We start from the raw sequence: 22,396 nt of genomic DNA, 5'->3' as shown, positions 1-22,396 counted from the left end.
ATGTACAGCAGGCCAACATGAAATGAAACGCAGTACTCTCAGTTTCAAAAACACTGTCTCATGTGTGATTAAAGTTTTTCCCCCTAAAATCAGTGCAGAAAATGCAGAATCCATCTGGGTCTACAGATGGCACATGGAGACAGGTGAGAGAATGCATGTGTGTGTGTGTGTGGGTGTGTGTGTGTTAAAGATGCAATATTCATAAAAACACACTAAAGGTGTGACACATCCATGTGTGATAACAAAACTAAAAAAACCAACACCTTGTGATTTTATTAAACAAATACACATCTGTGTATTGTGCAATACAAAACTCTGTCCAGAATCACAATATCCTAACACCTCACATTAAAGCAAAAACACCTAAAAAAACACCTCATCCAGAGGTAAATAATGTGTTTTTGTGTTTGTGTTCTTATAAGAAAGTTAACCGCATATCACATTATTACTTATCAGCGCAGATCAACCCGGAGATTCCTGTCAGAGTTCATTCAGCATGCTTCCGTTTTTCCAATTAAACCAAATAATCCACACATAGAGATGAAATCAACCAAAGCAAAATTATATTAAACAGAGCCCATGTATGTTAAGTATACATACACACTGCCATGTAAAACTCCATGTGACCGCCTAAATTAGAGATGCTGGCAATGCAAACGGCCCAAAGAGACAAATGTTATCTTCCTTTTTATTTAATGTTGAAAACAACATGGAATCACTGAAGTATAAAATGAACTAAGGTCAGTATTATAAATAACAAGTCTAATTCAATTGCTGGGTAATTTCATGTCAAATCAACCAAATTTCAAAAAATTCACCGGCTCAAATTATTGATTTTGCTAATATTTTTTCTGGAGAAAGATACACATGTATAGCGATAAAAGCCAAAATATTAAGTGTCATGGATGAATATCCACTATTTTGTAGAGGGAGGTCAAAATGGCAATTTTCACCTGAAATTAAGAGTTAAGTTATAAGGGGGTAAAATGACTTCAGAAAGATGGCAGCATCATAATGTTATTTTTACACAGAGATTGGTAGTTACATAAGCAAAGTCTGTTGACTTTAGCAATCTTTGTTGCATTATGTGCCAATGAGGACCATTCAAAAATGGGGAAACGGCACTTTTCAGGTTTTTCTCCAAAGTTTGCATGCCTGTAACTCAAGAAGTATTAAAGATATTTTAATGCCCTTTTAGATATTTGGCCTTAACCAACTTTCCGTTTGATATCTTCATTTTTAAGGCCCTATGAGATTCGGTTCCAGAGATATTGGAATTTCAATATGGCTTCAGGAGTAAATCGTTAAAATTTACACATTTTCAGCGGTCAAAAACCAAATGTGAGTCAGTTTGCAAATATATGAGACTTCTTTTTCTTTTAAAGAGGAATGTCTGAAGAACAAATAATGCTCAAACTAGAGATGTATCTTGTTTCTTTCTGTCAACACAACTACATTGAATATACCAGTCTGAGTGGCATAAATATTCTTTTTCCAAAGTTTGCGTGCCTATAACTTAAGAAGCGTTAGAGATATTGCAACATGACTTTAGATTCTAGTTGTTAATAAACTTTTCTCTTGGAATCCTAATCAAGGCCCTACATCGAGTCGCAGAGATATGGGGATCTCAATGAGGCTCCGTGTCCAGATTGTTGAATGTTTCCCATTTCAGGGGTCAAAAACCAAATGTTGGTCACTTTGTATGTGGGCGATTCTTATGTTATTTAAAGAACAATGTCTGTGTATGTGTATCTTTCATGTGTATCTTTCTTCAGAAAAAATATTAGCAAAATCAAAAATTTGAGCCGGGGACCTCTGATTGAGTTGACACAGAATGACCCTGCTGGCTGATTTCAGTAATGGGACGAATAAAAGTCCAGTAACTAGACGCTATAATAAGGCATTTGTGTGCATTACAACCCACCGGGACTTGATGCGAGATCCACCAATCAGAGGTTCCCGAATCTCAATCAGCTTTTCAAATAATTTATATTAATGAAGAACATCATGTTTTTCATTTCATTCAAGTTCTTTTATCAAACTGATTAAGGACAAAAAAGCATATGATAAAGTGGTGCATATGATTCACCATACCCTATATTCCAAGTGTTCTAAAATCAAATCTGTCTAGATTTGTGTGAACAGACCTAAAATAATTATTCACATAACGCTTTCTACATATTTGTTTCATGCACTGCATTTGTGGTGCTTCTATTTATTTTTGTTGGCATGTTTGAAACTATTCAATTTGTCCATTGCCAGCAAAAAAAAAAAAAAAAAGATTTAGAATCAAAGTGACAAAATGAATTGCTTGTTTTTGGTTTGCATGGAGACAAAAGGTAGGCTACTGTTCACTAGCATGCAGTTTTCACACATCCTACTGAAGATGACAACTGCTGGGGAGGAGAAGATCTGGTGCAAAAAATCATTCAATACTTCTGCCGTGTGACAACAACTCCAATATAATATAATAACAGACATTTATTTGCATTTCAGCATGATTTTCGGACTGATATCTAAGCAGACATGGTTTGAAATGTAAGGAATTGATTATCTGACCAAACTGCAGGTGTAGTGTGTACACATACATAGGTCATTTTACAAAGTAACTCAGCTAATATGCATAAAACATTATTCTTTATTCAGCCTTGACTGCAATAATTTTGAACTACGCCATTTTCTTGTGTTGACATGCTTTTGTGTGCGTTTGTGCATGCTGACCTCCAGAGCGTGCTGTATCTTGTCTTTCTGAGCGATGTTTGGCAGAGAGGAGCTGAAGCTGGTGCTGTTCTCTGAGATCTGCCCCCCCAGCAGACTGTCCTCAGGCAAGAGGGTCTCACTCCACAGACGACAGATGCCATCCGCGCAGGACGTCAGCAGCACGTTACACACAGAGCCCCTACGACACACGCACACAATGAGAAACACACACAAACACGGGCGGAACTCACAGTGTGAGTTAAGGGTGGGCGGTAAGACTAAAATCTCAGCAATGTTTCCAGCACCGCTAATGCAGATGGAAGGCTGGAGTCTGAACTGAATAGAATGAGATGAAGATGTAAATTAATTTTAGAGTTAATGAGTTCATCTAATTAATTAAAAAAAATGAATGCCCCCATGTACGCCATTTTATATTTCAGCCAGGCTGCACAGATCGAACAGTGTTTGACATCAAAGCACGGTGAGAGCGATTCGAAAGCATGCAGAGCTGCTGCTGCTCTCTAGAGCTCTCGCTGTACTTTGATGTCAAACGCCGATAGGTCTGCACAGTGCAGCTTCAAGCCGAACACACATACTGTATTACATGATGCAGGGCAACAACTCATTGTGTGATGAAGCCTAGAGAACAGTTACATTATACGCCCCTAAGATTCAACAGATTGGGGCAAAAATACCCCTGTATGAGTTGCTGTCTCACGTTTATATCATACGATATACTTAAGCAATATCACAAGTCCTGTCTTTGTCCCAAAATGTGATTTTTATACAACAATTCAATAAATAAGAACGTAATTTTGTTATATTTTACACACAATATTGTCAGTTTGTTTGCTCACTTTTGCCAACACAAATAATATCTATTAAAGCCACAGCAGAAGTGTTGCGTGTCTCTGATCAACATACAATTTATGAATGAATTCGTATTTTGAAGAATTGGTTGAACCAATGATTCAATGACTCATTCATAAAGTGAGTCATTTATTTCATTTCATGAATGAATCAGACATTTAAACAAATCCAATGAATGAATGAAAGAATGACTTTTTATGACTTTTTCCAAGACATTTACCACCACCTACTGGCAGTTTTACTTTCAAATTTAGAGTGCCATTTCATTAAAAATGATTTCAAGTTTAAATATTAAAAAATCCATATTAAAAAATCCATCTAAAAAAACAACAACAACAACTAATAAACACACTAATGGCTTTTAATTATCTTCTGGTCATGACTTCTTAGCCAAATTCGTTGTGAGAATAATCTGTGATTAATTAACTGCCACATTGTGTAATAAATTACATTAACATTAGATTAATAATTTTAATCGATTGACAAACCTACTTAATATTTGACTCACCACAACTCTGTTAAACTGAAACTAGAACGTTTTATTTATTTATTTATTTATTTAATTCAATTCAATTCATATATATTTTATTTCAGAGACTATTTTGGGTAACACTCTGAAGTCCTTTAGTTGCTGTTTTTTTAATTATTAATTTAATTTATAACTACACTATGAATTAAATCTTTTTTTTTTCATTCATTAATGCAGGTAACAATTTATCTGTTAATTAATTACTTAATTACTTAATTAAGTAATTAACTTAACTTAATTTTCCCAGCATTTCAACAATAAATACAACAATACAGTTATTCTGTCTGGAAGTTATAACATATATAAAATAATAATAACAGTTATTTTAAAAAAATAAAATAAATAAATACAAAAATAGGATAACCTAGTTTTGGATAATGTGTTCTATACAATTATACTATTATTATACAAATATACTATTATTCTATACAAAATAGAATAATATTATAAAACAGACAGCTCTGACTTTAAAAACTGACTGAATGAACCAAGTCATTGCAAAATTTTCAATACATGCACAGCTGTGACTGCAGATCTGTTGAATTCAAGTCCCATGCACACATCTCTACCACGGTACAAACGGTTTAGCAGTGCATCTACTAGTTGACATATAGTTACAAATACAGTGTACATTCTGTCATACCCCCCACCCTAGGGTGAGTCAAAGACTGGATGTGTTTGACATACTTGGGCATATATTTACTGGTTTTCCTCCAGGAGAAGCCTGTGACCGTACGCGGATGTGCCAGATACACAAATGAGAAATGAACCGCTGGGGCTTTTTTATCAGTCACGTCTGGTATCACCACTGCAGACTTCCATCCTGTGGTGGGATACCACACCTTCAGCAGGCAGTCATCCTGAGAGAGAGACAAAAATGGTTATGCCAGTGTAATTTCACATTTTCACACCTGCTGATGTGCAAATTACTTCTCCTGTTCAGAGTATGAAAATGAGACAAAACACGCAATTAAACTTCCACAAGAACCACATTTACACCAAAATATTAGGACACCAAAGAAGGACAGAATATTTTGGGGACCAAACCTACATCAGAACCACTGAGAGTAATGAATTATTAAGCCAAAAGTATACACCACTTGTCCATGTGGAAATTTCATGCTAGGGAAAAATAGGCTCATGCTTGTCATGCAGATTCAACATGCTGACCAACAGAAAGCTGATGGGTCTGAATGCACTGTCAGGATAAAGATAGCTTAAATATAGTTAGATCAGCCAACCAGTCATACAGTAGCTAACTACTAGATTAAAACGATAGCTTGACTGTAGCTTCCATGCTACTCATATCCAGTAGTTCATATAAAAATTAAATAGTGTTTTTTTTTTTTTTTTTTTACACAACACAATAGTAAAGGTTTCTGTAAGAGATAGTTCTAACGTGTAGCACTTTGGTGTAAAACAACTGACAAACAAGTCCACCATGATATAAAATGTGCCGAGTGTGTGGTACCTTTCCAGCTGTGGCGAAGTATTCTCCATCTGGAGACCACTGAGTAATATGAACAGCAGCAGCAGTCCTGACACAAAACACACATGAAGCAGAGCAATTTACACACATATACAGGTTAAAAAAAAAAATGCTGTGTTTAAAGTGAAGTATATTTTATAAAGGGCCCTCAAAGTGGCGTTTTTCAATGTTTTCACTTCTATGGTGCCCGTGACTTTGAACTTCCAAAATGTAGTTTAAATGCAGCTTCAAATGGCTCTAAATGATCCCAGTTGAGGAAAAAGGGTCTTATCTAGCAAAACGATTAGTTATTTTCTCAGAAAATAAAGATGGAATTTTTGCAACCTACCCTAAAACCAGAATACTTGTAAAGTGTTTTTTTTTTTTTTTTAGAAAATGACCGATCGTTTCACTAGATAAGAATGTTAATTTCAGCATTTACTAATGCATTATTAAAAACACAAGTTGTGTTTGTTAACATTAGTTAATGCACTGTGAACTAACATGACCTAACAATGAAAGACTGCATTTTTAATTAACTAACATTAACAAGGATTAACAAATACTGTATTAAATGTATTGCTCATTGTTTGTTCATGTTAGTTAATACATTAACTAATGGAACCTTATTAAAGCATTACCAACAAATCTAATTTAAGCAACTCTTTTTATTTTTTTTTAATTAATTAATCATTTTTATAATTTCATTCAAAATTTCTGAATTTGATGATTTCTAGTTTCTATTTATGTTTCTTTTAATTGTCTACCCTCTCTCTGACCTTTAATGTCCATTTACTCTGATGCACACCAATAATTTTTTTTTTCTATGGCATGTTTATAAAAATTACTTAAATGTCTTAATTGAATATGGCCTAATCCTGGTTTATGCTAAGCCCTGTCTATGAAACTGGGCCTTTATGTTTATAGTCTGAATGAGCCTTTAAAGCTAAAAGATTTTTTAAAGATAGCATTTTTATGTTATACATTGTCTTAGTTTATTGTTCAAGACTACTATAAGTATGCCATCCATGGTTTTATCCCCCACAAAAGTGTAAATATTGAGCCTCCCAAGCAGCATTAAAACATTTAGAGTGGTCCAGTCAGATCCAGCAATCTTTTCCATCTTAGCCTATAGGTATAAGATTTTAGGGCATGGCTCCCTGATGTATGATGCATTTAAACAACAAAACTACAATTTTAGTATTTTTTTTCTTTGGATTGCTTTTATTTAATGAGTTTAATTATTAGATTTTCATCAATCGAGGACTAGAATATGCCTACATATTACATTAAACTCTTATTTAAGACAAGCAAATGCATTCTTTTTCCATTATATGACCCATTTAAATAATTCAATTCATCAAATGCGTGTTAACGTTCAGTAAATCAGGCAAGTGACATTAAAGATTTAGTTTGCGGACAGAAGTGTGCTTAAGTTCTTAGGCTGCACTCACTTGCACTGCCAGACACATTTCCAGTCGTTGAGCATGAGCTCATGAGCTCCGTCATCATTCAGCTGACTGTCCTCTTCCTCTATCAGCGTGTCGTTGGTCGGAGGAGCCCACAGCTGCAAACGCTCGGTCGCCGCCAAGATACGATTGCCTACATGACAGACAGATGTAATTAACATCACCCACATATACGTACATATTTATGAGCACCAGTCAAACATTTGGACACACAATCTTATTATTAATATTTTATGATAATAGTGAATTATAAAAAAAAACACATGTGGAAATACAGAAACTATGCAGCAACCAATATAAGAATGTCTGCACCATTTACCACTTCAAATCTAGATTGAAGTCTCATGTTTTAAGACGCTTATTCAAACATGAATAATGCAGAGGTTTCACTCAAGTCAGAGAAGTATCTTCTAAATGTATTATTTAATCAGGCCCAAACATAGTTGGAAAAAAGGCACTGGTGAAAATGTTCATTTATTTACAAATGTATATTTCAAACAAACCTTGAGGGTCCCAGGCCAGATTGTAGGTTATAGCATTGAGAAAGAACTGACCAGTCTTCTGCCATTGGTAATTGAGTTGCTTTGGAAAATCATAGTAATAATAATAGTTAAAATATATATAATTTTTTGACTTAATATTTAAATTACAGTAATGATGAATTAAAAATGTCTATTTAGAATGATTAAGGCACTCTCAGGAAAATTCAGACAGCATGGGGGTGAATTACTAAAGATGTTAAAATGTCTATAATAATCAGTATTAACTCAAGTATTAATTAAGGAATGCAAAGCTCACCTTGTGACGTTTGTTTGGGTTGGAAGCAATTGGTTCAAAAATACAAACGGTATTTCCATAAGATGCAGCAATCTAAAAAATAAAGAATTATTTACAGATTATTTGTAATTAACATCATCATAAAAGAGCGGTTTGACCATTAACAAAGAGAAACTGTGAACACAAAATCATGGCAAAAACCCGGTCAGTGCAGATAACTGGATATAAGTTCATCTATCCATGTTCGTACGCTGTCAAGAGTGAGCTGTGGCTTGTCAGATCCACAAGCACATAATGTCTGCTCATCAGTGACTAATGCCCGCGTCTACAAGGTGGCTGAGACAGACATACATTTTCTCTGTTTTGCTACATTTCTCTCTTCTATCTCAGACTTCAGATCAATTTTCAAAGTTGATTTCCCCAAAGTGTGTAGCGCTCTCCAAACATCGCTCTTTTAGATGAAGCACTCCAACCAGACCGGGCAGAACTCTCTTTTTGTCCATCCAAGAACAGATGGTGAAAGAGCAACTCCATTTGGTGAAGCTAGTGATGCAGCAACTAAATGATAGCAAGTCATTTACTGTTGATGTACAACACTGCAAAACTTAAATTAACATTCACACAACATTTACTCACAATCCACTCAAAAATCCTGGAAAACATAAAATGTTCATTACAAATGGATAAGTTTGTTGGTACATTTTGAAATACAAAGAAGAGCACACAGATAATAATTTCAATATGGCCAAATCAAAAGCTGATATTTTGGTTTAGTGATGTTATATACATACATATATATATATATATATGTATATATATAGTACTGTGCAAAAGTTTTAGGCCACTAGTATTTTCACCAGCTAAAAAATGGTTTAAAGTAAGTTATTTCTATCTTTTGCTGTAGTGTATCAGTAAAAAATATCTGTTTACATTTCCAAACATTCTTTTTGCCATTAATTGTAATAATCTAGTGAGATTTTTGTTTGCACAAGGAGCCTGACAACAGTCAGTGCTCCACACTGATCTGATCTCACCATCATCCAGTCTTCCTGGAATGACATGAAGAAACAGAACAAACTGAAACAGAGTAAATCCTGAAGAACCGTTTCAACGTCTCCAAGATGCTTCAGGAGACCTACCTGCAAAGCTACCTGAAAAATTTTGCGCAAGTGCACCTAGGGCAAAAGCTGCTGTAAACACAAAGAATGGTCGGACCAAATGTTGATTTCATTTAGTTAATAGAAGGTAATTGATAAAGAAAATCTATTTATGACAGCATCCTCATTTTACAGCATTTTTACACAAGAGCCTAAAACTTTTAACAGTGCTGCAGCTTTGCAGGTAGGTTTCTTGAAGCGTCCTGGAGACTTTGTCACAGTTCTTCTGGATTTAGTCTGTCTGAGTTTGTTCTGTTTCTTCATGTCATTCCAGACAGACTGGATGATGATGAGATCAGATCTCTGTGCAGAGCACTGGCTGTTGTCAGACTCCTTGTACAAACAAAAATCTCACTGGATTATTACGATTAATGGCAAAATGAATGTTTGGAAATGTAATCTGATATTTCCTACTGACACACTACAGCAAAAGACAGACTTTAACTGACTTCAAACCATTTTTAGCTGATGAAAATACTAGTGGCCTAAGACTTTTGCACAGTACTGTGTATATATATATATATATATATATATATATATACACACACACATACATATATACCTAATGGTAGTGTAACCTGTTAACAATTACACATTATAAACCTGTCTTTTCAGGCAAGTACCAGATAATGAGTGTCATGAAATGTTTTTAATACGACGGAAACCGTCTAACGTGATCACAGTTGTAAAACATTGTAAAAACACTGTACGTTAGACCTATTCATTGTAATGATTTCATTTCAAACAACGAATAAATTATATATAGAAAGCGTATGGTGAATCATTCGATTAAAAACGGGACTTCAATCGTGAATCATTTGATTTAGATCAGGACTTAGGAGGGGTTCGAGGGATGTTTTTATCCCCACTGGGGATAAAAATAAATAAATAAAAACGGGGATAAAAATAAAAAAAAACCTTTAACCCTGGGGATAAAAAAAACCCCTGTATATATATATAGGAGAATATATAAGGAATATTTTTTAAGATGTTGACTGTATTTAAATTTATTGTCAAGTCAGCTTCAAATGACATGCATGGCAGATTCAACAAACAATACATTAAATACAACTAAGATACAAGGCCAAGTTAGTGCTACAACACTGACACTTGTCTAATAAAGTCTAATATGGTCTGTACGACACCTTGCATACACAACTTCATGTCTGAATTTAATATTTTTCAAGAACATTCTGCAATATTTAACAGTATTTCAGAAGTTTATGAAAAAAATAGTGAATACATTATATTGCGGCACTGCTCATGTTACTGTATCAATAAACTTTTTTGCTTTTGTTCGAGTATTCCTCATTTGTTCAGTGTTTTGTAATAAAGCTCTGCTATAAGCATTAATGTAAACGTAATAAGTGTAGTATTTTCTTACCCGGCCGAGCTGCTGAGAGCACTCCACACAGCCCACCTGGATGTTTCCATTCTGAGCTCCAGGAATAATTTGAACACACTCAAAATCGCTTGCAAGGATCACGATATCACAGCCTGAGCCGTAGGCCTAAAAAAAACAGAAATCACTCAGTTACACTCTGCCATTTCTTGCAGCTCATATAACACCTTACAAGACACATTTCCAAAAGCCAAGAAATGGCAAAGTTCTGCAACAAGAAGTTCAACATTTATCAGTCATTCAGATTATGCTTCTACATGCATGCAATTAAATTACAGAAATGCTAATTATTTATTCTGTGAATTACTGCAAGACTGAACCAACAATTTTAGATTGGCACATGACTAAAAATGATCATTTAATTGTGTAAAGAATCAGATGAACAGCACTGATTATGCTTCATAAACAAAATGAAGACAGACACATGTTTTCAATCGAGATCTGATAATTATTATTGTTGTTTTTTTTTTTTTTTTTTAATTCATAATTTTATTCAGTAAGGATACATTAAATTGATGGAAGTTTTGGAGAAATTCCACAATAAAAACACTTTTTTTTTCTATTCTTCAGAATATTAAAGAAAACACGTGTAACAGTTAAACTGTTTTGAACACTGATAATAAAAAAAAAATGTTTCTTTCTTCAGCAAATAAACTAAAGAATCATGTGATACTGTAATGATGTAATGATGCCTGAAATTCATTACATGTACATTTACAGTTACATATACACATTACATTTGAATAAATATTAAAACAGTTTCTTTAAATTGTAATACTATTTTATTACAATTACAATATTACTAATTTTACTATTACTAATTTCACTGTATTTTTAATCAAATTATACAGCCTCTGTGACCATAAAAAAAATGTATTTATGTTTTTTTCTTTTTTTTTTTTTTTTTTGGAATGCCCGACTGAAAATCATTCAAACAAAAAAATGGGGAACTGAATTCTCTCTTCCTTATTTTGTTGTTTTATTATTATTATTATTAAAGCATCCCTATCAACCTTCACTTTCGAGTTTAGATGTTTCCATATTGGCTGAGGTTCAAGTGAAACTGCTGTGGCAACGTAGCAATGTGTGTCATAACAGAACTGAGAAAGAGTAATGATTCAGAAGGGTCACATTAACACACTGACATAACATTTACATTGATACTGTAATTATACCATCTGAACACAATGTGTTGTGACAATTCACAAATGCTGTTGTAAAAATACAAAATTACAGAGTTAAACAACACCAACATGAGTGTAACGCTCTACATAGAGTAGGGAAGTACACATCTACACATACACAAAGTCGGACTCTAAACAGATGTGCCCATTTGATGAGCTAAATATGCTTACTGATGCATCCTGTCTTTTCTGGGTTACAATTACCCCTGGCGCTGATCTACTGCACATGCTCAGTTCAGCATTTTCAGTCATGTTTAAGCATTTTTGGTCATCAATAGCACAATAATACTGTTACTGCAGAAATTATCTGGATGGTCTGTGACAAAAGGCAAATGTACAGTGCACAACACAGCACGCTACACCGATTAGTATGACCCATGATGCAATGCACTCAACTTTCTGTGTCTAAAGTGACAACTGCTGCATTCAAACTGCTGTCATTACTGTGTACCATTTTATTTATTTTTTATTTTATTTTTTTTAATAAAACAAGGTTCACTATACAGTATATTCTGTGCAGTATGTAGAAAACAGTACATAAGTATTCAGTTTTGAACAGTGCCTTATTCTGTATTCTACATACTGCAGCTTTGATGCTGTGGTACATCCTGAACACACACACACACACACACACACACACAAGCCATTAATCAGTCCAGACTGAAGAGGCAAATGCTGCACCTGTTGTTCTGAGCAGTGTGTGTGTTCTCATCCTCTCTATGACTTATTAATGGGAAGAGAGCACAGAGGCACTGAAAGCAAACAAGCTCAAAATGACACTCATTCACATTACAGACTCGACTGGACAAACACACACATTACTATGAGGTGTGCATACACAGAAGACAGACAAATTATAACGCCATATGAATGCATAATTCCAATTAAACTCCACTATTAACCTGGACATTGCTTTTCTACATTAGTTATCTTTACCACTTATTTGTTTTGTATTGTTCTTGTAAAAATGGTGCAATCAGTTCATTCATTCAGCATCGATACATACCAAAGTCTTGATTTCATGCCATTAATGGAGAATGAAATGCTTATCACATGTTTGTTAGAACTCAATAATAACTGTAAACTTGTTTGTTTACAAAGGACTCATAAGGACTCATAAAATCGATTTTATTTTTTCCTAAATTTTGTGTTTCTGAATGTATTTTTTTTTCTGGATTCTGTGATGTAAATGTAGCATCAAAATGGCGTTTAATTAAATTAATGTATAAAAATGTAACAGTTTAATCAATCTTTTAAAATGTAATGAAATGATAATGAACAATGAAACTTTTCATTTTGGTCAAATTAGGTGATGCACAACAGAACTTGCAGAATATATAAATTAAAACTTTGACTATATATATACACACACACACACACACACAGGGTTCGTACAGATACTGTAAAATTAAATACCAGGACTTTCGAGGACTTTTCAAGCACTTATCACACTTATCAAACAATGTCTTCTTTTCAAATGAAAACTATGGTTAATTTTTATAAGGGATTTGTAACTCTACTGCTTTAATGGTTTGATTTTTGTACTGTTTAATAAAAAAAAAAATGTACACGAAACCACTCGAAACCAAATGATTCGCGATACGCCCTTTGAAGTCCCGATCTGAATCAAATGATTTGCGAAATATATTCCAATTGGAGCACTTTGCGACGCAATGGTTTAACTGATTCTAAGATTCAAAAAAACTCAGTTTCACTCATCACTATGTGCTTTTTAAAATGGTTACAAGCAATGTCGAAATTCAAAAATGATCGGCTCTTTTAATTTAATCTGTTGTTTATTTGCTAGCAAATCACTTGAAATGAATGATCGAAGTCACAAGTTTGAATCAATAGGAGCAATTCCAGTGTAAATGACTCACTCAATTGATTCATTTAATCTGTCCTCTCTTCGTGTCTTCAGCCATGTTTGCACGCTAGTTTTGTTTTATCAGGGTTTGTTGTTTTTGTTTTTTTTATTAGTTTTAATAAACTGAAATAAGCAAAAATGTATTTTGTTTTTTGAATTGCCTAAATTTTGCATGAAAAGACAGAAAAGATATATAAAATACTAAACATTTACTATACATTTTAGATAGATTTAGATACATTGTCTTTCAATAACTCAAGCACTTTTCAAGCACCTCTTCAGGAATATTATGTATGACCCATAATGCAGTGCACTCAACATTTTGTGTCTAAGGGTTTTCCAGGCCATATAATTTTACTAGGCCTTATCATTTCAAACAGTCAAATTTGAGTACTTCAAGCACTTTCAGCACCTTGTACGAACCCTGTATTTAAAATAATCATAATAATAAAATCAGCGTAGGCCTGATTTTTTTTAATGTTATAGTACGAGCAGTTATAGTAGCAGCATCGGTTTGAAAAGTACATTTTACTAGACAGTAATACTATTTGACCATCATACTTTGTTTATTTCCTTTAAGTAAACACATTTTATTTTGGTGTTGTGTATGTGTAGTAGTAACTGCTCAGCTCATTCACTCTGAGACAAAATATGCAGACTTTAAATTTAAGTTGCAGTCACAGACGTTATTTCAGATTGAAGTTTGAATTTGGTTCATTATACAGTTCCAGAGATTTAATTTTTTGACTTCAAAAACTTTCAAATGTTAATGATATTCCACATTATACAGTAAATTCAATATTTATGACTGGAAGCCTGCAGTTCCATCTGTGTTTTCCACTTCTCTTTCTTAGTCAGCAGTCACTGTGTGAACAACACAGGCAAAGCAGTCTTGAGAAGTAACTGCTCGGTTTTACTGAAAACATCACATAAAATGTGTCACCGGACTTCACGTACATGTCTCTAACAACACTTGTATATTAAAAATGACTCAAAAGGTTGTTTTCTTTTTATACTGTAACAATACTGATAAATATCAATATTGATTTATTGCCCAGCACTAACTGAACAACTGAACGGGAAAAAAACAAAAGTATAAAACTCAACTAACTTAACAATTCAAACTCGAGTAAATCTGAATCAGCCAGGCTGAACTCAAATAATCTGCATGAACTCAGGCTAAACTGAATTGAGTGAATCGAAGTGAATCAGACTCAGAATTCAATATACACTTATAAATCAATAATAAATCAGAACCAAAACATGTAACAAATACGTGTCCCTGTATCATTGCAGACAACCTGTGTGTGTGTGTGTGTGTGTGTTCAGTGCAGTTGACTATCATTCATGTCCCTCTGCACTGTGAGACTGAACACGACCAGAGCAAGACATCATTCATCAATCTCAGAGAACATGATCCTCTGGGAGAAGACAACTCGACTCATCCTGTCGAATTCGGCTCTGCGTGCCTGTCAGCATTTGTGATCCGACATGTGTGCAGTGATTGTAATACCCTTCACAGATCAAGACTAGTCCCACTGAAAGGTATAAGCTTATAAAAGGCTATTCCACAGTATGTTAGCAGCTACTGACAAACATTACCAGCACTGTTAAAATACTAAAAGGCCTTCATTTGAAAAATCAGCTTCACTACACCCTATACTGAGCTCAGAGAGCTCATCAGTCTACAAACCAGAGCAGATAAACACAGACTCCTAAAAAAAAACCAAAAAAAAAAACAACTTTTTTTGTGGTGGGACTTTTTTTTTCTTTTGATAATGCACTACCAAAAAAAATTCCCGTTGTTACAACATCTCTCTTTCTGGTATGAACAAGCCAAACTAAAATGGTTTGCGTTACAGAAAGTAAAACTAAGAGATCTAATTTGTACAGACAGGTTTGTTAAGTGTTTTTTAATCAAAGCAGTCTCATGCTAATGTGTAAAGCCAGCCTGGTCTCACGGTTTATACGTAGGTTTTTATACGTAACGTTTAGAAGCGCAAAACATTTTTATTGATGCTAAAACGTACAGCTTAGACGTATTTCAACGTTTAAAACGTACAAATCGCTACATATTTAGTTAAAAAGGTCAAATATTTCCATATCAAGATGTTCGTATCAGTGCCTTTTTAGAATTTTATCAACAAGTGATTTTGATTTTTAGCCACCTATTTTTAGCCACCTAAACCTACCTATTTTATAGCAAATATGCATTTTTATAATTTTATTAATAAGCAATTTCGATTTTTAGCCCCCTAACCCAACCCCAAACCTAAACCTACCCTTTTATAGCGAATATAAAAGGACATAAAACGTAACTGACCAAAATATGCAGGAAAATTACCATTTTAGTAACAATACAGAATACAAATATTTTTATAGTCACAAATCCCACTCCTACCTCTCTCTGTACAGTAACAAAGAAAAACATGACAGACAAATAAGTGCAATTGCAATCATTTATTTATTGCAAAAATGTCAAACGCAGTCCAAATGACGATGCGTTGCAGCCGCAGTCCTCGCAATACGGAAGGTTTGTGTGGTGCAGAGCAGAATTTAAGTTGTTAATTGCTCAAAATATTATCTAATTTTTTTTTTTTTCTTTATCCACTTCGTGAAGACGCACGCATCATTCAAAACACGCCTCACCAGAAACACGGTATGTCGTAATCAGTGACGAATGCAGACGAGAGCCAATGAGCATTAGATTTTCTTCTGTAAAACCTGTCGTTTCTTGATGCGGCACTATTTGAGATTGTAAAATGCACTTCAGCGCAGGTTTATTGCTGTTACTGCTGGACTCGCTGCTCTGGATGGAGCTGAAGATCACCAGATAAATGCTTGAATTTGGGTCCGTTCCTCGCAATCATATGGATTCTCAAGATATGGATTACAGCGCACAAATAAAATTGTTTCATTTTGTAATTATGATGTGTGTTCGGTGTATTTTATGGTTCTATTGTTAGTCACAGCATGTCGGAGAAAACGTCTTTTGTGTCCCATCATGTTAATATTACATGAATTGTTGAACAGTTGCAGAAATGTTATTTATTTTAAGAGTTTAAAGTATAGTCTTGTTTAACATTATTGTAGGCCTGTTCTTGGAAAAGAGCTGGCAGCAGAAATCACACAGAACAGAAATAATTTGATATTAAATAACAATTAATATTAATTAACAATTTAATAACGCAATTGAAAACATAAGGTCACTGGTATGAATGAAATTAATGCCACGATATCAATATTCATAAGGATTCGTTTTTAGGTGTCGTCAATACGTCAGTATTATACGCTTAAGTGTCTGGAAAAACGTAAGTAAATGTACCACATTTTACGTAAAATGCATACGAATTATGATGAGATCACGTTGGTAAAGCTTAAGCTAAAAACTTTGTGATACACCTCTGCTGCACATATATTACTGTAAAAACATTTCCCATATGTTTAAATACAAGAGATAAACTATTTGAAATCAAAATGTAGGCACACATGCCATATATTAATGTGATGTTGAAAGTAATCTGGAATAGTCCTTTAACCAGTAGTTGTTTGTCGATCAAAGGAAGAACAAACCTCATTGATTATTTTCGTTTAACATATTCAATGCGAATAAATATCATATTTGATACACACCTTTCGCCTTTAAAATTATCAACATGATCAAAACTTTGTTGAAAAATCTGTTGTACACAAGACTTGTTTAGCCTTTTAGTATAATTTTACAAATGTCCACCTTCAGATCATGCTATATCTTCAAAAAATGTAAAATCCTCACTTTTTGAAATACACATGATAATAAATCTCATATTGTTAGAAATATTTCAAACTGCACACTTACTGTACTGAAGCAATTTGCATGACTATCCATAAAACATTTTTAAAAAATCATGTTCAAAAGTGAGTATTAAATATGATGATCAGGCTTCTGAGGAATGTTCATTTGTACATCTCTCTATCATCATCGTATTGCATTGCATTATATCTTTTACCCCTAAAATAAAAACTACAGAGCTTTGATCATAAAACCAAGTGTCATTTAAATATCATCCTACTAACAGATATTACTGTGAGATGTGGAGTGGGAGCTGGTATTCATATGCATTTTTTGCAAGTAGTCTGTTTTACTGTGATAAAGATTTCATTGATATTAAGTTATCCAAATCTTACTTTTTGGTCAAATAAATAGCACCAAAGTGTTTTCCCTCATCAAGTATTAGCTTCATACTTTCAAATATCAAACTATATGAGCCATAAAAGCCTGACATAAAAAAGAAGAAGAAGAAAAACACAAACCACAAACCACTTGAGCCTAGATTACATTTACAGCATTTTATCTGAAGGTCAGAAATCTCTCAGGTTTCATTAAAAAAAATATCTGTATTCCAAAGATGAACAAACATCTTATAAGACTGGGATGGCATTAGGGTGAAAAATTTTCATTTTGGAAAGTATCCCTTCGACAGACCATAGACAACCGAAACGCTGCTCATATCCATCGCTACCAGCTACTTGTCTGAAGAACCCGGAAGCACGACTGCTTGTTATGTGACGCGTCATAAGTTCAGTGATAAACATCAGCTCATGTTTACTGGCAGGCATGAGCCATGTTTTTGCATATTGCATATTCCAAGTATCTCTGAATGTTGCAGCTAATAATGAAATCATATTACACTGAGGTTACAGCACCCAAATAAAACCCAAAGGCATTGAAATCCTCCAGTGCTGTGATCCACCCTTGACTCCCGCTGGCTAATAATCCCAGCAGGCCGTGGGATGAGGCGTCTGCAGGAGTGAAAGTGTGTGTCAGCCTTGAGTACGGCATGACCGTAACATATTCAGACACGCCGTGCCGGGGTGTATTTTTATGCCATGTCCAATGACAGCTAGCATTCCTTAACAAACACACACTATAACCCTCCATTCACAAGCCCCAAAACACCAGTTCTTCCTGTACGACAGCCAGAGTTTAATAAAATGATAAACTAAACGTGTTCCTTCTTTGGCCGTCTGTGGGTTTGCTGTATTGTCTGCAACTGTCACACTGATGCGGTAAGCAGGAAGCCAAAAAGTCAAAAGGCTTGACACCCAGAAAGTGAGACTGACAGCTCTCACAAACCCAATGCGGAGTCTTCTAACGCTATTTAGAAAGCCACCCACTGCTTTACTAATCTGTTTCGATAATATAATGTCTTTAAAATATTTTAATTTGGGAACTTCATTGAATAATTAAGATTATTTGATGTTTCTGTAAGAAGTCTGCTTATGCTCACCATGCATTTATTTGATACAGTACAAACAGTAATATTTTGAAATGTTATCACAATTTAAAATAATTTTTCTAATTTAATATATTCTAAATTATGTTATTGTGATGCAAGGCTGAATTTTCAGCAGCCATTACTTGAGTCATCAGTGACACATTATCCTTTTGAAATCTAATAAAAACGATTCTAATCATTATCATCTGTGCTGAAAACAGTTTTTGCTGCGCAGTATTTTTGTAAAAAAAATGTGACGCGCTACCGTTCAAAAATTTGAGGTACGTTTATTCAACAAGGATGCATTAAATTAAGTATGAGTAAATACATTTATATTAGAAAATATTAATATGTCAAATAATTCCTAACTTGATATTCATGAAAGAATCCTGAAAAATGTATGTATGTGACCCTGGATCACAAAACCAGTCATAAGGGTCAATTTTTCAAAATTGAGATTTATACATCATGTGGAAGTTGAATAAATAAGCTTTCAATTGATAGGACAATATTTGGTCAAGACACAAGTATTTGAAAATCTGGAATCTGAGGGTGCAAAAAAATCAAAATACTGAGAAAATCACCTTTAAAGTTGTACAAATGAAGCTCTTAATGTATATTACTAATCAAAAATTTAGTTTTCACATATTTGCAGTAGGAATTTTACAAAATTTCTTCATGGAACATGATCTTTACTTAATTTCCTAATGATTTTTGCCATAAAAGAAAAATCAATAATTTTGACCCATACAATGTATTTTTGGCTATTGCTACAAATATACCCCAGCGACTTAAGACTGGCTTTGTGGTCCAGGGTCACACATATATATACATATATATATTAAATGACATAAGCGGTTTTCAATATGGATAATAATAAGAACCATTATTAGTACCAATAACAACTGATATTAACTGAGCAACAAATCAGCATATTAGAATGATTTCTGAAGGATCATGTGACACTGAAGACTGGAGTAATGATGCTGAAAATTGCAGATACTGTTAATGCAATCAATACAATTTTAAACAAGCAGCTCTGTCAATACTATGGAACAAATACCAAAAATACTGTATTTGGACCCACTTTATATCAAGTGTCTTTTACTTTTATGCCCTTACACTTAAAAATGAATCATTTGATTCAATGCACTTATTGTGTGCATACATGTTTTTTACACATTGTACTTACATTTGAAAATACCATCCTGCAATTACATCCATAATTAATAAAAATCTATATTTACACTACTGCCGTGTTTTGCATTTCAACATGAATTGGTACACTGTACCTAACAATTCATTATGTATATCATTAACTATATAGTATTTAAAGAACATAAAGTGGGACCAAGTATCTCACATATAATATGGTGGGGTGAATACTGTGTTGGAAAACAAGAGGCTTTCAAAATCAAAAGGTTGACAACAAGAAGTTTCACGCGACAAGACGACCTGCTCACACATGCCCAAACACGGCTCTTGCACAAGCCAACGACAATCATTTCCACAGAGAAACTGATCTCCTGAACTGTCAGGTCTGACCTAATCATGTGAAAGCGCTGTGTGGACTTTCAGAAGAAGAACCTGTGTTAAACCAGAAAAATACACCAATTGTACAGCAGGTTTCAGTTCTTGTTTCTGCTTTGTGGAAGTCGCTGTTATGACCGTCAGCAAAATCAAAGCGCACATCCGAGCACCTTCCCTCAAAAAGACAGCTTGATCGTTTCAAAAACACCATCATCATCCACCCTACATCACTTGACAGCAGATATTTATGAGAAGCCAGTCATATTCCAGTACTGATCACCGCATGGGCTCAATAAGATTGAAATGGCGAGGGAGGAACGCTGCCAAACAGCTTGCTGAATCACATTCTTGCTAGACACTTTGCATGTTTTATAGTTATAACGACAAAAAAACCCAAACTCTAATGCATTTGGTAGTGGTTGCATTATTAGCATCATAACGTAGCTATAAACATGCAATGCATGCCATGCAATGATTCCCTTGTGTGTATTAGTTACATATTCTGTTGTTTTGGCTTCATTGCACCTTTATGCGCCACTTTTTGATGCACATGTGCAAACCGAAGCTCTTGAACTTAAACAAGCATCCTAAACACAGGCCTGATTCACTGTAAGTGATTAGATCTTTACATTAGAGACTCAGGCCTGTCAACTGTACTCTGTGACGTCACTGTGTGCACAGCTGACGGGCTCAACATCCAACCACAATGGCTGTGTCTCATAACCTACTAAGACAACCTCCACAGACTGCATTTTTGGGCATCACAATGCACATCTGAAGCTGTCTAGGTGCTAACTAGGTTGTGAGCTACAGCCATTCAACCTTCAAGCTCCTTGTACCATCATTATCACCATGAATGAACATTGCAACCGGTTTTATAAATGCATGCACAGCCTGTCATACAATCGTGCATATTAGAGTTTGCTTAGATAAAGACACCGCAGGCGTGTGTGTGTGTGTGTGTGTGTGTGTGTGTGTGTTACTGATCTGCAGGGACACACACACACACACACACACACACCGCAGATAACCTTGAGGATGACAGATGGCACACTGAACCCATACACGCATCATGAGGATGATGATGGTGGGGATGATGATGCTGCTGCTGCCCACAGGCTGCATGCAGACGCGTCACGCTTGAGCATCGATCACGCACACGCGTAAAATAACGCGCCGCGCAGGTTTATTCCACACTCACCGTGAACGGGACGTCGTGGACGCTTCCCACGGAGTAGCAGCAGTCCCCCGGGTTAACGGCCCCCGTCAGCACCTGGTGCAGATGCATTTTTGTTGATCACACCGATGTTGAATTATTTACAGCAGCGACGCTTCTCCGCCCGCTCGGTTTCTCTCCATCTAGACCGGGAATCCCATCCGACGGCGTCCGGCCTGGAAACCGCTCATCCGTCTCTAAACACCCCGTGCGTTTAAAGACACACGAGCTCTGGTAAAATATGTGCCCCGGTGTCCGATTTTCTGCATAGAATGGTTAAAATCGCTCGTGTCACGTCGCTGTCAACATTAACGAGCGGATTATACGCTTCTCCTCCCGCTGCTGCTGCTGCTGCTAAGACTGGAGCGCGCGGCACGATCACCGCAGCGGCGCTCGTGCGCTTCGTGCGCGCGACCTCATGACAGCGACGGTGTAGATGTACACCAACTAGATGGAGCAAAGTTTGATATGCATGAATAATGTATATCAATAAACCTCTGAAAAAAACTATTACCTGACAAAAACACAACATTTACAAAAAATAACATTTTAAATAACATTCAAATGAAAATACAAAATAATATTTTTATAGTTTTTATTAATATTTTTAGTTTTTATTGTCTTATTGTCTGTTTTCATTTTAATTTTGGTCAAAGTTTTCAGCCAAGTTGTGTGTCATTTTTTATGTAAAAATAAAAAACAGACATTTAATAAAAAAACATGCATTTTTGTTGATGAACTGACAAGAACACAGCATTAACAAAAATCTAAAAATTAAGCTAGTATTAAAATGAAAATTAAAAACTAATTTTAGTCTTTATTAATATTTTATTGTTATATTTTATGTATTTATTTTAATTTTAGTCAAAGTTGTAGTGATTTTGTTGTTTGTCATTTTTTGTCTAAATAAAAAATAAAACTATATAGACATTTAAAACAATAACTAATAAATGACAAAAACACTAAATA

The 22,396-nt window shown here is 34.7% G+C and overlaps 1 protein-coding gene across 7 annotated transcripts in view; it reads right to left on the bottom strand.

Moving 5' to 3' along the window:
• dmxl2 (Dmx-like 2) overlaps nucleotides 1–21,805 on the bottom strand; it is a 64,662-nt gene extending 42,857 nt beyond the window's left edge. For all 7 annotated transcript variants that reach the window (XM_051135913.1, XM_051135918.1, XM_051135915.1 and 4 more), the window contains exons 1-8: nucleotides 21,413–21,805; nucleotides 10,355–10,480; nucleotides 7,835–7,906; nucleotides 7,540–7,618; nucleotides 7,022–7,169; nucleotides 5,571–5,637; nucleotides 4,787–4,959; nucleotides 2,722–2,899 (exon numbers count right to left, since the gene is read on the bottom strand). In XM_051135913.1, coding sequence (XP_050991870.1) covers nucleotides 2,722–2,899; nucleotides 4,787–4,959; nucleotides 5,571–5,637; nucleotides 7,022–7,169; nucleotides 7,540–7,618; nucleotides 7,835–7,906; nucleotides 10,355–10,480; nucleotides 21,413–21,499 — 930 coding nt within the window. In that variant the 5' untranslated portion in view covers nucleotides 21,500–21,805. The remainder of the gene's footprint in view (nucleotides 1–2,721; nucleotides 2,900–4,786; nucleotides 4,960–5,570; nucleotides 5,638–7,021; nucleotides 7,170–7,539; nucleotides 7,619–7,834; nucleotides 7,907–10,354; nucleotides 10,481–21,412) is intronic.
• Between the last annotated feature and the right edge of the window lie 591 nt (nucleotides 21,806–22,396).

This window comes from Labeo rohita, chromosome 18, assembly GCF_022985175.1.
Source record: "Labeo rohita strain BAU-BD-2019 chromosome 18, IGBB_LRoh.1.0, whole genome shotgun sequence".
Lineage (NCBI taxonomy): Eukaryota > Metazoa > Chordata > Actinopteri > Cypriniformes > Cyprinidae > Labeo > Labeo rohita.
Note: the sequence above shows the minus strand (reverse complement) of the source record. Positions and strands in the feature narration are given on the sequence as shown.